Source organism: Crotalus tigris, unplaced genomic scaffold (assembly GCF_016545835.1).
Source record: "Crotalus tigris isolate CLP2741 ecotype Arizona unplaced genomic scaffold, ASM1654583v1 scf7180000018923.2277400, whole genome shotgun sequence".
Classification (NCBI taxonomy): domain Eukaryota; kingdom Metazoa; phylum Chordata; class Lepidosauria; order Squamata; family Viperidae; genus Crotalus; species Crotalus tigris.
The window spans coordinates 1,272,325-1,287,683 of record NW_024097276.1 but is presented as its reverse complement, the minus strand read 5'-3'; the positions used below and the strand labels follow the sequence as shown (position 1 = coordinate 1,287,683).

The window sequence follows — 15,359 nt, the reverse complement described above, 5'->3', positions numbered from 1 at the left end:
ACTTAAGACAAATTGCTTAGTGACCTTCCTTCAAAATATTTACGATCTGGCTTTGAAGTTCTGACAACTGAGATTAAGCTCACAGTCACATGACTGCATTTTGGGTACTCAGCAACTGGTCCATATTTACCCCATTGGGCAATGGTGGCAATTGAATATATGCAAGTACATACTTTGTCTGCTAAGGCTTTCATACCCTTCTGGATTTCTTTATAGCTAGTCACTGCTTGATTTATTTATTTTTGTAAATATTTATACTTTTCTTAGAAAACCCCTCCCTTCTCTTCTTTTATTCTTTGGCCTTATCCTCTTTTAGGGTGTGATTATCAACATGCCATATAAGATTGGTACAAATAAAATTGCCCCTTTTTTACATATACTAACCATATCATCCTTATTTTGTAGGGAAGGCTGAGACTTTCCAGGGTTCTGCAATGATTGCCAAATATTGCAAAATTCATCATCTTTTTTATTGTGAGCTTGCTAGGAAAGAAAAAGAAAACAAATAAAATTGAAACTGCCATGAAAACGTATTGCAGAACAAAAATCTGGAGTCATATGATTTTTTTCCATTTTCACAAAAACTAGCCATGCCTTAAGTTTCAACAAAGTAGCAATTTAAATTGCAGGCATATATTTTAGTTGCTTCAGTGAATACAGTAGCCATTCACATTTAAAAAGATAGAAGTGAAGACATGTTCTCATCTTTTCAATAATGGAGTATTACTATATTGTTTTGCAGAGACAGTACTAAATTCTACACCAAGAGGATTTTTACATTTTTTTTCTCCATTTCCAAGACACAGTCATGTCCCAGGGCCTTGATCCACAAAATTAATCTTCTCCTCTTTTATATAGAAACTCTCAGCTTTCATGAATTTCTCATTTGTGCTTTTCAACTCTGTTTAGTACCATACAGTACAATCTCCCAATTGTTTTCTAGCTCCCATTATTTCTAAAAGTAAACTGGTTCACAGCTAGCTGTTGCTATTTCATTCTAAACTTTTGGGAATGGGAAGGATCTTTTTTTTTTCTTTGAAAAAATAAAAACTCTGTTCTGATTCTGAGCTGCCATGACTTTATCAACTAAATGGGAAATAGGAAATTTCTTAGTCCACCTATTCCATTTTTAAGAATACATAGTAATTCTGTTTAGCTAAAGAAGATTCACTGAAATAAGTGGAAGAAAAATTAAATCTGATCTATTCTTTTTTATCATAGATTGTCAAAATGTCATTTACTATGGCACTGCAATGCGAACAAGAAACAAGTTATATTGTAGAATTGATTTTATGGAAATACCATAAGGCATAAAGTACCATAAGATGGTACTTTAGGACCTGACAGGTAGGTAGATAGGCGACCCTAGCCAAGTGTAGTGGGGGAGGGAACAAGCTAAAGCGGCACAGTGCAGGCCTGGAGGAGATCAGTTGGAGATTCAGGGCTCGGCAGAAGCCCCAGGATCTGCACGCACGGCTGCAGGCAGATTGGAGCTTCCAGCACACCCAGAAGAGAAGAGGAGGAGGAGGAGGGCAGAGAGAGGAGAAGCTATGAAAGGAGGTTTGGCGGGAGAGGGAGAAAAAAAAAGGCGGAAAGAGAGAGAGAAGAGGCTTTTGTTAGTGAAGCGGTGAGGAGAGAGCGCGAGAAGGGCCTTTCCCAGTGACAGGAATAAGTGAGCGAGCGAGCCTTTGGAAGCGATGGGGCAGTGAGCGAATGAGCGATTTTGGAAGCAACGGGGCAATGAGTGAGCGAGCAAGCAAGCAGCCTTTGGAAGCGACATGGCAGTAAGTGAGAGCGAACGAGCAAGCCACCTTCGGAAGCAACGGAGGAGTGACGGAGCGAGTGAGTGAGCAAGTGTCCTTTGGAAGCAACGGAGGAGTGAGTGAGAGACTGAGCGGCCTTTGAAAGAGACGGGGGAGTGAGTGGGGGAGAGACAGAGAGAGAGGCCTTTGAAAGAGATGGGGGAGGGAGGGAAGGAGGGAGGGAGGGAGAGACTGAGTGAGAGGCCTTTGAAAGAGATGGAGGAGTGAGTTAGAGCGAGCTGAGGCTTTTGCGAGCAAAGTGTAAGTGAGTGGGGGGGGGCTTTTGTGAGCAAAGGTTGAGAGAAAAAGGGAAATGTGAGGGGGAGAATGGAAAAAGAAAAGACATTGACTTCTGACTTCCTCTGTTGCAGTAGAAGGAAGCATTAACATTGAACCTCAACTTTTCACTTTACCATAATATTAGAAACTAGCCATTTCTATAACAACAAATGAATCTAGCCAGTAAAACCCAAAATCCCCCCCCCCTTTTTTTTAGTCATCAAGTTTTTGATATCTTGCTAAGCACTGGTGGTACTCTAATATTGTCATGTCCTAAAAGTGGTACAAATCTCTGAAAAAGGTCCTGCCGTAAGGAATTGTTTTTTCAATTGATTAATAAATAATAAATAAGATTAAGATTTCATTCATTTTGTAATAATCTCATCAAAGTCTAGATAATTTGATGTATAAATCACAGATCATTCAGTACTCGTAAACATAAAAGTGTATCTTGGGGAGACAGACAGCATTATATATTTATTAAACAATTTCTTTACATAAACACATTTCTTCACATCTTTTAAAATATGTTGCACTTTTCTTGAATTTATTGCAACTGGCTATATTTTGGAATGTGTCCAATTTATTGCATTTGCTTGAAGTTATTTATTATTTAATTTGCATTACTTTAGCTTATGATTATCTTATTTAGAAACTGATTTTAATGTATTATGTCATCATGTATCTTAAGAATACTGAAAAATACAAATGTACCAAATAATATATAATCTTTTTTCACTTTACTACTTATTTTAATATAAGCTAACTGACAAACCCTAAACCGACTTCCTACACAACCCAAAACCATTTACCCAAAGGTAGCAGGTAAAAGGACTTACTTTACATTTCTGATGGTTACTTGTATAGGTTACTTTATTCTGAGAACTGGAATTGCCCTGCTTTTCTGCTTTGATACTATTATGCTGTCTTCCATTCAATTGCTGGATAATAGATTAAGAAATAAAACAGAATAACTTTCCAATTTATTTAAAATATTACACAAACAGCTATTTCTTTTTCTTACATAGTACTATAAATTAACAATATATACTCAACAACTTTAACAATAATTGTTATGGGACATTATTTATTTTGTTTCTTTTGACAATATTATGGAACAGAATTTCAAAATACATGTAAAAATCAACTTCTCTGATATATACACCAATAACTAAAGTGCTCAAGGCACATCTAAGAATTATTTCCTTCTTTGGGCATATACTAGTCTTGCTGCAGTTATATCATTGTCGTCATCATCACCATCATCATTTTAGCCATTGTCTAGCCACTGCAGGATGAAGGCCTCTTCCAACCAATATGTTCTCTTTCATGGATGCTTTTTATCAAGTGGGATCCATTCTATGACTTAGCAAGCTAAGCATAATTTTCAAAAACAACCTCCCCCTATGCCTGAAAAGTTTTCAATCAATCGATACAAAAACTATGAGTGGCACAAAGAGCCATGGAACATGCTTGGCATTACAAGACAACATAGAAAGACTTGCATATGGATTAGAGAACAAAAATATACGGTATCATCCAGAGAGTAAAAGAATTTAAATGGAAATGGGCTGGTTACATAGCAAGAAGAATTGATGGCAGCTAAACCAAGGCAGTCATAGAATGGATCCCACTTGATAAAAAGCATCCATGAAAGAGACCTAAAAACAAGATGGATCGATAACATCAGCAAGTTATTGTGAGCCCAATTGGCAAAAGCTCAGAACCGTATTGGTTGGAAACATGAGGAAGACGCTTTCATCCTGCAGGGGATAGACAATGGCTAAAATGATGATGATGATGAATTGCTATAAAAGAAAATCAGAAATCATTTCTTTACAATCTTTTTTCTTTCCTTCGATTTTTCCACATTTGTCTTTGCTCCTTTATTCTTTCCTTTTTTCATTCTAGATATCTGGTGATCTTAGTTTTTATTCTGTTTTCAAACTTCTAATAAAGTTTATTAAAAAATAAGAACTATCATTTCCTCCTTTTATCATATATAAGCCTGGATAAATCTTCATTAACTATTCTTTTGTGTGTTTGTGGGGTGTGTGCTCCTTTGGGTCAGGTTGTTGTTTTGCACTTGATTCCAGGCAAGTACCTGGAAAAGTCCCTGCAATTTTCTTGGCAAGATTTCTGAAGCACTTTGCCCTTGCTTGCTTCCAAGGTCTGTCAGAGAGAGAGTGAATGGCACAAGGTCACAGCTGGCTTCATACCTAACGCAAGACTAGAACTCATGGCTAGCCTAGTACCTTAACCACTACACCAAACCAGCTCCGCTAATTATTATGACAATTATTAAGCCTTGTTCAAATTTAGCTATGCTTTTACTAGCGTAAGAGAATAATAATATCTTTATTTTTACGATAGAACTGGGTAACTGAATTCACACTTACTTGAGTTGGAACAAAGAGAGAACGAGGAGAATGATTGAGGCCTCCTAGATGTGCTTTTTGGGAAGATACAGAAAAGGATTCAGATAAATATGAGTTGCAGGAACTCACAGCTGGCTGTGGCTTAACTATGGCTGTTAACTTCTGACTTCCTGTTTCAGTTCGATAGCCATAAGAGATGTTAATTAAGGCACAAGCTGGTACACGGTATCCTCTGGAAGGTGAACTCCTAATAAAAGAAAGGAAAGGAAAACAACTTTGTCATGGTATTATTCATATAATTTCAAACTATATATTAAAATATTTATAGAATATAAATATTTAATATTTTGGATGGAACATAAAATGAACTTGATTAACACAATTCAGACCCAGTTTTATGAGGTTGAGTGAATAGCTGGATGGAGGTGTTTTTGATCTCTATTTCTCATTAATAAAATGAAAGTTTATAAATTTACAATGACAATAAAAATAGATAATAAAGAACACAATTATTAGAAAAAATATTTTTAGTGTTACCTTCTTTAAACACAATTATTTTATGTTTCTGAGATTCTATTGAACACTTAAGAAAAACAAGCAATTGTCTGCAACAAACCTTATTGTCAAACCTCCATGAAATTCTTCATCAAACAGTACTTCATACAGCACATCAGATTCTCTGCTAGCTAAAGAAAATATACATTGTAAGCAATATCATCAAATGTGAAATTGCTAGAGAAAAAAATATTGCTCATTACTACAATTTGTATATTCAAAGACCATTTTCAGGACTGTCCTCTATACTGGCTTCCCTTCCTGGTCAATATAACTGACTACTTAGATCAGAGTTTCCCAACCTTTTGGGGTTGGTGACCTGGAGTGGGGGGAGGGGGGGAAAGAAGGGATGGTTTTGTGGGAGGGGTAAATGTGTGCGCTCATGTGCATATGCATGAACATCCGCTGTTCACGCGAGTGAAGCCACGAACACTTGTGGCAATGCTCACGCGAGTGGGGCCAAGAACACCGGTGACGCTCATGTGAGTGGGACTGAGAATGCTGGTGATGCTTGCGTGAGTGGGGTCATGAACACCAGCGATGCTCGCGCGAGTGGGACTGTGCACATGTGCACACAAGCACACACCGACCGGCCACTCATGTGGCCCAGTGACCAATAGATCACAGCCCGGTAGTGGGCAGTGGCCCACAGGTTGGGGACCCCTGACTTAGACCATCTTCATCAATATGGTTCCCTCCAAATGGTTTGTATTATAAATCCCAGAATTCCCAAATATTATGACTAATGAGATGCTATAATCCAGAGGCAGAATTCTTTGATTCATTTTTATAATTCCCACAGCTGTGCCAAAGCATGCCACCAGATTTGGTTTTCAGCAGCTCACTTTTTAATATATTTTTTTTATGTGCATGAACAAAATCATAATATTTCTACCCTGTATGCTCTGGTGCTGACTATGCACCCATTGTAAGAATTTTTCTGGCCTTCTTGATGAAGTTACAGTAAGTTAAAATAAATTGGTTTAAATGAAATAAAAATTTTGTGTAATGGGAGTGGAGGTTGCCTCTGTCGCACATCTAGAAATAATCTGTTGATGATTTCTGTATTATTGACTTATGTGCTTCAATGAGCTTTAAAGTAGTTTCAGTCTTATCAGAGAAATACCACCAAAGTCATGGTGTTTTTAAAATGAGAATATGTACAAGACAATGTTATGTGAGTTAATGCACATTCTTAGCCTTCCAAAACAAGAAAAAAAATGATCAAAGAAGATAACTGATAGCAATGTGTTTTTCTTATATTTTATGCAAATAACAAATTAATATAGTTAGGGCTTCCCCACGTTTGGTTATACTGTAGAAACATGTGCCCAAATGTTCATTAGTTCTAAGTGCTATAAAAGCACTATAGATCTGTTTCCCTAGAACAACTCATCCAATCACAGTTGGCTACTCCATTCCCCAATAAACAAGGGCTGATGTATAGCGTAGACATTATGTTTAAAAAAAAATTAACAGCAGTGGCCGCATACTGTACTTTCCAGCGTATAAGACGACTTTTGAGAGCATTGAAATTGGCGCCGAACTCGGGGGTCGTCTTATACGCCGAGTCGTCTTATACGCCGGAAATAATGGTAGTTTCCAGCGTATAAGACAACTTTCTAGGCATGCGACTCGGCGTCGAAGTCGGGGGTTGTCTTATATGCCGGGTCGCCCTATACGCTGGAATATATGGTAATATGCAAACAAAACCATTATGTCAGTTCTTTGGATCCAAAGTATATGTATGAAACGTCATTTGTAAAACAGCTTTCCAATTCTTTCCTGTCCCAAAAATTCTACATTTTGAAAGGTCTAGAGGCCCTTTAAAATAGCTTGAACTACGGTGCAGGGTATTGCAATAAAACAGCAGAGGCCATTTGGTGCAGAAAAATTCTTATGCTCAACTGCAGCCCGTGTGATTCAGGTGACTCTTCAAGAATACCAAGAAAAGTATAGACAAGCCCCACATAGAATTTTGAATTTAGCTCATTAAAACCAACAAAAAGATCTATCTTTTTAACTTCAGTAATTTTGGATAAATATCAGCTGATAGTAATCAGCATTTTTTAAACATAGAAATCATTCACAAATCAAAGGCAGGATTATCAAAAGCTAAAAAGAAATTCAGCCGTACCTCCTTTAATTCCTATTACAGTACCACGAAGTCCAAGGGGAACAGAAAAGTTCTCTCTCACATTCACAACACGATCAAACAATCGATATTCTGCATCTTGATCTGGTAAAATTCCATGTTGTTGTTCTAAAGGCTAATAAAACCAAAGATTTAAATTACAGCAAAATACCTAAATATGAATATATCTAATAAAAGTAGTTATATATGCCTCTTGGGTATTAATTCTTTGTGCAATTTTATTAAAATGAAAAGATTAAATAATCATGTAATGTTCTGTTCACTATAATGATCTTATGATGCAGGATGCTTTCTCAGTAGAAAGCAATCAGACTCCAAATCCGGCCAGCAGAAAATATAGTAAGGTTCATCTACACCATCGAACCAGCATTGCCATTTTTTACATTCCTTGTTTATTAGTTTTACAACAGAGGTCCCCAACCTTTTTGGCACCAGGGACCGGTTCCGTGGAGAGAGGTTTTTCCACGGACCAGAGGGTGTGTGGTTTTGTGTGCTGCCTGCATCTTGCAAATGGGGCTTTGCTTGTTTGTGCAGACTGGTTGCTGGCCCAGTATTGGTCCACAGACCAGGTGTTGGGGACCCCTATTTTACAATATGTAAGATGGGAGAAAAAAGAGGAAGCTGGTATCAAACATGAAGCCTCCCTTGAGTCAAGCTTAACTCTTGATGATTACATGATACATTCATGTTTCTTTCTTGGCAACAGGAAATTGATTTGCTACTGCCTTTACCAAAAATCCCCATGCAACTATAGTTATATTAAACTTACTCTGTATAATAAGTGAGGTTTCACTGTCACACGCACTTTCTTATTACTTTTTCTTTGCTAAAAAAAGAAAAAATAATTGGATGAAATCATTCATAGAGTATTATTGCCATACAAAGTTAAAAAGTCATATATTGTAGCCCACATAAATGATAACACTGATAGTGAATCTATCTATATTCCTTAGCTTAATGTGTATTGCTCAACCTAATTTTAAAACCATTCTGTAAGATAAGTTCAGGATTCATGTAACAGCTCTCCAACTCTTATTACACAAGTCTTAATGGATAATCCATGAAAAAATATGATCTTTATATAAAAAAAATTATTCATTCCCATTCCAAATATTGTATTTAGAGATAATCACACGATATAACCAATGTAATGGGTATTCTAAACTATTCTCTTGTTTAGAGTTCTCCAACATCAAATACTGATCTACATAACTGAGTATAAAGGAACATAACCCAACAAGAGCAGAACAGAGATGAACCCTATAAACAAAACCTTCAGTATAACCTTAGATGTATGTGACTTCATGAATGGTAAACTCTATTCAAAGTTTATCTAAATTAAGGTGGCTCAGAGGCCCCCAACCTTTTGGGTACCAGGGACCAGTTCCGTGGACAGAGGTTTTTCAGCACACCAAAAGGGGCGTAGTTTTGCATTCTGCCTGCATCCCACAGATGGGGCTTCACTTGTTTGCGCAGCCCGGTTCCTGGCATGCCACATCCCAATGCTAGTCCACAGACCGGAGGTTGGGGACCCCTAAGGTGGGTAATAGAGATCATCTATATATAAACAAGTAAATTATCTGGTAAGCTGGTAAGATCTCCTACATACTTTATTTTTTTAAATTGACTTTTTTATTGCTTTACAGTCCAAAATTACATTCAAATATTCATAATGTACAACATTCTAATAGCAATGTAAATGATATTTGAAACCTAATTACAATATACTGTGATAAGTATGAGATAATTTAGACAATATTTTATGTACCTTGCATTTGTCTATTTCTTCTTCAATCTTTTCAATGATAGCTGCATCCAGAATTTGCAAATCACAAGATGAACGCGAGAGTGTACTGACAGGATGAGCCTTTAGCCATGACATGATTTCTTGAACCTTCTCAGCACTATATTAAAAATTATTCCATATTAATAATCATCAAGATGTAAAATCTGATACAGTCAACATGTAAATATTATCAAGTGGCAAATTACTATGTATTATAAAGATTTGTTTTTTAATATGTCCTAATGTAAAAAAAATAGATATAAGCACTGCCCCAAAGCTTAAAAATTACATCAAAGCTGTCAAAGCAAATCTGAAAATTATAATCCAATTATTTTGTTTGGTAGATATAATTTTATTACTGGTAACCATTTGTTCTATGCCACACATTAAATAAATAAATAGGGCAAAAAGAAAAACCTCTACAACCCCTATAATTCCTTGGACCTAGATTATATGTTTTCAAAATAACAATAGTGTTCTTAAGAGACAAAAAGTATGTCTGGAATTAATATATTCTTCAAATAAACACAGATATGTTGCCAATTAGTTGAACATAATACTAGAAGGGGATTAATCCAAATGATTACAGCAAAGTGCAAAAATATTTCAGAAATCAGACCCAGTGACAAAACTTGTAGTGTAGACTTAAGATACAGTATTGAATTTGTCCAAGTTTATTATACCTTAAATTTCTAAACTTTGCAATTTAGGACAAATATAGAAAATCTCCATTTCATCAAATAAATGGGGCCTTGAACAAAATCCTCTTCCAATCTCTCTATACAAGTGCATTATCTGCAGCAAATGAAAATTAAAGTGGACGATACTTGAAAGAAGGCAGTCATTACCTAACTTTTAATAACCGTGTATGTAATCTCAACAAACATGAACCTGTGGATCTCAGTCTAAGGGATAAAGATGCAGAGTGACTAAGATCAATACATTTAAGACACCTACAATGGCAGGCTGTACTTTGATGACTCTGCAGCATCCATTTTGGCTTTCTGCTTTATTTTACATTTAACACTTTTCTGTATATGGAAGTGGAAATGGCTGCTATTGGGTGCAATACACTTTTGAATGGAGCTTACCCACATCCCTTAAGCTTTGTCTATGGAGATTCTCAGTCATCCAGGTCATGGTTGTCCCAAAGATGCTTTTTCAAAAGGCAACTGGACTAAAGTATTTCTAAAGTATTCATATTTTAAATATTCCATATGTGTATACCCCTGCCACTGCACACACAACACAGCCACGAGATCATTTCTCATTCCCTTTTCACCATGAAGCACCATTTTGAAATAAAATAACAAAAGCAGGTTTTGACATTTTGTAATTAGAAACAATAATCATTCAGAAACACCTCAAGCATCATTTGAACATTACTGCCATTGACAAAATCACCACCACCACAATTGCAAAGGTAGCTTTACTTGGAACAGCTTACATCCTGCGACAATATCTTCAACATTATCAAACAAGATCTGCCTATCCCTAGTCCTTGGGAAGGATTCGATAAAAATATCAAATCCAATCTAATCATCTCACTGATTGTGCAACCAACTTTAATAACTGGACTTAGTCTTTGCCAGCCCCCAAATACCTTGCAAACAGTATTTTGACTGCTTGATAGTAACTAGACAGCCTACAACCATGAAAGAATACTGCATGAAATTGTTCCTCCTTGAATCCAAGGACTCGTCTACTAAATTTGAACTAGAAATCTTCAGGCTGATTGTCCTTGCAAGATCAGAAAATTTATCTACTTATTTACTAATCTACCAAAAAATATGAACTACATACCCATTCTCCTCTTCACCAGGCCAAATGTCATCTTCATAAAATATATCTTCTGGACTATTTTTGGCTAAGTAAGTAAAAAGTTCTGGTACCCTGAAAAATAAATTGCATGTGCTTTGCACTGAAACACTAATGTAACACAGATATGTAACTTCTAAAAAGTTACAGGTGTTTTTTCCAGTATGATGCAGAAGCAATCATGTAACATGATATGAAAGATATGGATGCAGTTTTCTATCACACATAATGGCAGTATAGTACCCAAGGAATAATCCACTATATTCACATAAGGAAAGTTTTAAAATTAATTTAAAATATTTCTTCATTCAGTCAATATACTACTAAAATTTTGTTTACGGATATTTTCTGCCATCCAGGTCACAGTTATCCCAAAGGTGCTTTTTCACGAGGCAACTGGACTTTCTTCTTTTTCTTTGAAGACATTTAGCTTCTCATCCAAAACGTCTTCAAAGAAAAACAAGAAAGTCCAGCTGCCTCATAAAAAGCACCTTTGGGATACTAAAACTTTGATTACCAACAAAATGGTTTATCGTAGGGCAAAACATTTGAACCAAGGTACATACCTCAAATGGGCTAACTTACAGAATGCATCCAAAATTCAGGGCCAATAGAACTGAAATTTGGCCAATTTTAAAACCTTTTATGACATAAAAATAATCATAAAACTGTTTATGGCATAATACAAATTATCATAAAACATTTCCTGATTATAATATACAGTTCAGTAGGGGCTATTTTCAAGGCAGGACATCTCTGATCATATCTGTTTTTCCAGTGAAGGCAGTACATTAGAAGCTTTGTCAATGTTGAAGACATTGAGGAATCTGATAAGGAAATATCTCTGAAAATATGATGCAAGCAGTCACTTGTTCTCTGGTACATTATCAAACTATAAAATGTACTATCCTCAAAATTGGTGAAGTCTGGGAATCAACATTGTTTTGAAAGAAGAATACATAATTTTGGCACAGTATATCTTTTATTTAGTTATTTTTGTTTTTAACTGGCTATTAACTACCTGGAATCTAAGTGACTAAGCAGTCATACAAACTGAAAAAATAAATACATAGAATAAACCATAAATAGCTAAACCCAAAAACAAAGCCAGTAAGATTAAGAGGCCAGTTGCTAGGGAGACACAATATTTAGGTTGCTAAATAGATAAAATAAAGAGAATGCTTCAATAGACTGTTAGCTGGATCCAACAAAGCTCCCTACAATAATGCTACACAACATTATCAATCACAAGGATATATACACAAGTCCACAACAAATTTTAAGCTTACCTTTCTAAATATTCAGCTAGAAACTGTTGCACTGCAGAGGAGTACATCCATTCATTTCCAACTTTTTTAGTGTAGCCAGGGACTTCTTCATTCCTCTTATTGAATTTCAGATTTAAACCTACATTTGCTTTATGGTCTCCACGTGGACTGCAAAACAGATGGCGAATGTTAACTCTATTTATTGCACTTTACTAAAATTCTAATACTAATTTTACTATATAGTAATATTAATACAATATTCAGTTTTCAATTTTCAGTATTGGCAGAAAAAGAGCAGAGGATGAATATTAATAAAATTTAAACTAACTCTGATTTATTTAGCAAAATAAATGCTCATAGTCACTCATGGCTTGGTTATTTCCATGCTGGATTGCTGTAACATGATCTATAGCAGGGGTCCCCAACCTGTGGGCCATGGCCCACTACCACGCCATGGCCACTTGGCCACCAGGCCGCACGAAGGGATGCCATGCACTCACAGCCCCCACACTCATGCTAGCAGCAAGCATCCCGCTAGTACTACCGCCGCCCCATGCATCCCACTGTTGCTAGCGTGGCCCCACTCCCAAGCGTACCGCCGGCGCTAGCGCTGCCCCCAGAATCACCCACCCCCAAGGGGGTAGTACATGAAATCATGCCCCCTCTAGTCCACAGAAAAAATGCTCTCCACGGAACCGAGTTTATCTTTGAAGCTCACCCAGAAATTACAACTAGTTCAGCATGTAATGGCACACACAGTTCTAGGTATTCTATGGTTTGCCCTTACCATACTGCTATTGCCTGAGGTGCTATGACTTCTAGTTTCTTTCCTGACATAATTCAAAGTGTTGGTGATCATCTTAAAAGCTCTGAATAGCACACAACCAGGCTATTTGTGGAACCTCCTCTTCATGAGGGTATCTATCAGTCCTAACAGATCAAATAAGGTCTGTGTGCTTGAAATCCCCTCCTTAAACTCTATAATCTGGCAGAACCTAGGAAGTATGCCTGCTGTATAGTTGTACCTACTTGATAGGACTGAAGCTATCAGAAACTGATGCTAAGGCATTCAGTATCCTGAGGTCTTGCCATAGGTTGCCTTTGGAAGTGAGTGCTTTGATTACAATTCCAAATGAAGCACTATCTGTATATTTAATTGGAGACAACCTAGGAAGACCCTGAAGAACTTATGCTGAGCCTTCAAAAAGTCAGCTGCCTAAATGCTTTAAGGGGACACATTAATCTTATCAGTTACCACTGCTCAGCATGTAAAATATGTTCTGCCTCCATATCTCTAATTGCTTCTCTTCTTCCTGTTTTCATTTCTCTTTCCTGATAAATTATGCTCAAATTCAACCTATCCATGCTTTGGAATATGTTTTAAAAATGTACATACAAGAATTTCACATGGGGGAAGGTAGAAAAATTAGAAAAAGCATTTTATAAAGGAAGTATATTTTAACAATGCTTTATAGCTTTATCAGGAATTTTACAAAAAAACAGTAAGCATTCTTTTTAATAAAAAAAGATACAGTAGTAGACTTACAACAGTTCATTTAGGGACAGTTCAAACTTATAATGGCACTGGAAAAAGTGACTTATGGCCATTTTTCACACTTACGGCCATTCCAGCATCCCGTTGGTGACGTGATTTATATTCAGATGTTTAACAATTGGTTCATATTTATGACAGTTGTAGCATCCTGGGGTCATGTGATCACCTTTTTGAGACCTTCTGACAAACAAAGTCTGTGGGGAAGCCAGATTCACTTAACAACCTTATTACTAACTTAACAACTGCAGTGATTTGCTTAACAACTTTGGGAAGAAAGGCTGTAAAATGGGGCAAAACTCACTTAACAAATTTCTCACTTAGCAACCTAAATTTTGGACTCAATTGTGGTCATAAGTCAAGAACTACCCGTAATGGCATTTCTAACTCTTGTGGGTCAACTGGCCTTCTGATGAGTTTTCAAGTGCCAAAATACTCTCAGTGAGTTCACTGGCTCATAAAAAGGGACAATCCTTAGTGATGCAAAAGTGCAGTGAGTTATGTTTTTGAAAAATAGTATTTGCGCACTTATTTCCTTATCATACTTCATAAAGGTGTTCTTTCCCAATTTTAAAACTGGGCACAGCTAACATAAAATTGTCTTTCTTGATACTGCACAATCTATTCTCTCTATACTAAGTGCACAAAAATTGATTTTTCTCTGTGAAGACCAATATTCAAAGCAAATAGGAAGAATCAGATTAACATCATTTTAATTTGGGTTTAATTCAAATGTAATTAGATAATTCATTGCAAAATGATATTATATTCCAAACTTACTTTCTCCTGGCTCCTCTTCCAATAAAAATGCTTCCTGTAAATCTTGATACTAGATAGCTGCTCACTCCAAGGCGACTGGCCAACACATATGCAGGATTATATTTCACAGAATATTTCTAAAATATCAAATATTTACTTTTAATATTTGAGAACTATATTAACATTTATAGGACTTGTATCAACCTTTTCAATTCACAGACAAATGTATACAAGCAAGCAAGTAGGATGTCAAGTCCCAGCTGAAGAAGCCCAATCAAGCAAAACACCAGAGTCATAGCATTCTCTAATGTAAACTTTTATTGGACAAGAATCAAACTGGCATAACTGAATTAAATCTAGCTCTGAGGAAAAGGCGGGAAGCAGATAATTAAAATAATAAAATCTTCCATCCCCTCTCTGACAGTTCAGGTCACATTGTCCAATACATCTTCTAGTAATTGTTATGACAAGAACCTTCCATTTGCCAAAACAACAGCTCTCAGTTGTCATGGTGATAAAAGACACCTGTAGACCCCAACTCTCCCAAATCACACCCGTTCTGTTAGCAAGCAAGAAGAATTAGGGCGGTGCTAAAGGCAGTAGATTTCGTAGCTTGACACAGAATATGTAAATTCTGAAATGGTATGTAATAGGATAAGAAATTACTGAGGTTCACAGTGTATCATTTCTAATAGAAAAACAAAAAGAATAAAAATAATGAAACCGGCATTTGTTGAATAAAGAGCAGAAAGAGGTACTATGAGAGTGATGGGGAGCATTAATATGTCAGGAAAAGTTGGCTGTTGGAAGAAAAGAAAAACAGAAAAAAGAAAAAATCTTTCTTTTTGATAGATTTATATATAATGGCACTGAAAAAAGTGACTGATGAGTTTTTTTACACTTATGGCAGTTGCAGCATCCCCAGTCATGTGATCAAAATTCAGACGCTTGGCAACTGACTCATATTTATGACAATTGCAATGTCCAAGGTGATGTGATCACTTTTT

At 36.3% G+C, this 15,359-nt stretch overlaps 1 protein-coding gene across 3 annotated transcripts in view; it reads right to left on the bottom strand.

Moving 5' to 3' along the window:
• XRN1 (5'-3' exoribonuclease 1) overlaps positions 1-15,359 on the bottom strand; it is a 62,301-nt gene that overhangs the window by 17,907 nt on the left and 29,035 nt on the right. For all 3 annotated transcript variants that reach the window (XM_039357420.1, XM_039357421.1, XM_039357419.1), the window contains exons 24-33: positions 14,374-14,489; positions 12,063-12,209; positions 10,759-10,848; positions 8,938-9,073; positions 7,939-7,995; positions 7,152-7,284; positions 5,076-5,145; positions 4,481-4,706; positions 2,921-3,022; positions 385-483 (exon numbers count right to left, since the gene is read on the bottom strand). In XM_039357420.1, coding sequence (XP_039213354.1) covers positions 385-483; positions 2,921-3,022; positions 4,481-4,706; positions 5,076-5,145; positions 7,152-7,284; positions 7,939-7,995; positions 8,938-9,073; positions 10,759-10,848; positions 12,063-12,209; positions 14,374-14,489 — 1,176 coding nt within the window. The remainder of the gene's footprint in view (positions 1-384; positions 484-2,920; positions 3,023-4,480; positions 4,707-5,075; positions 5,146-7,151; positions 7,285-7,938; positions 7,996-8,937; positions 9,074-10,758; positions 10,849-12,062; positions 12,210-14,373; positions 14,490-15,359) is intronic.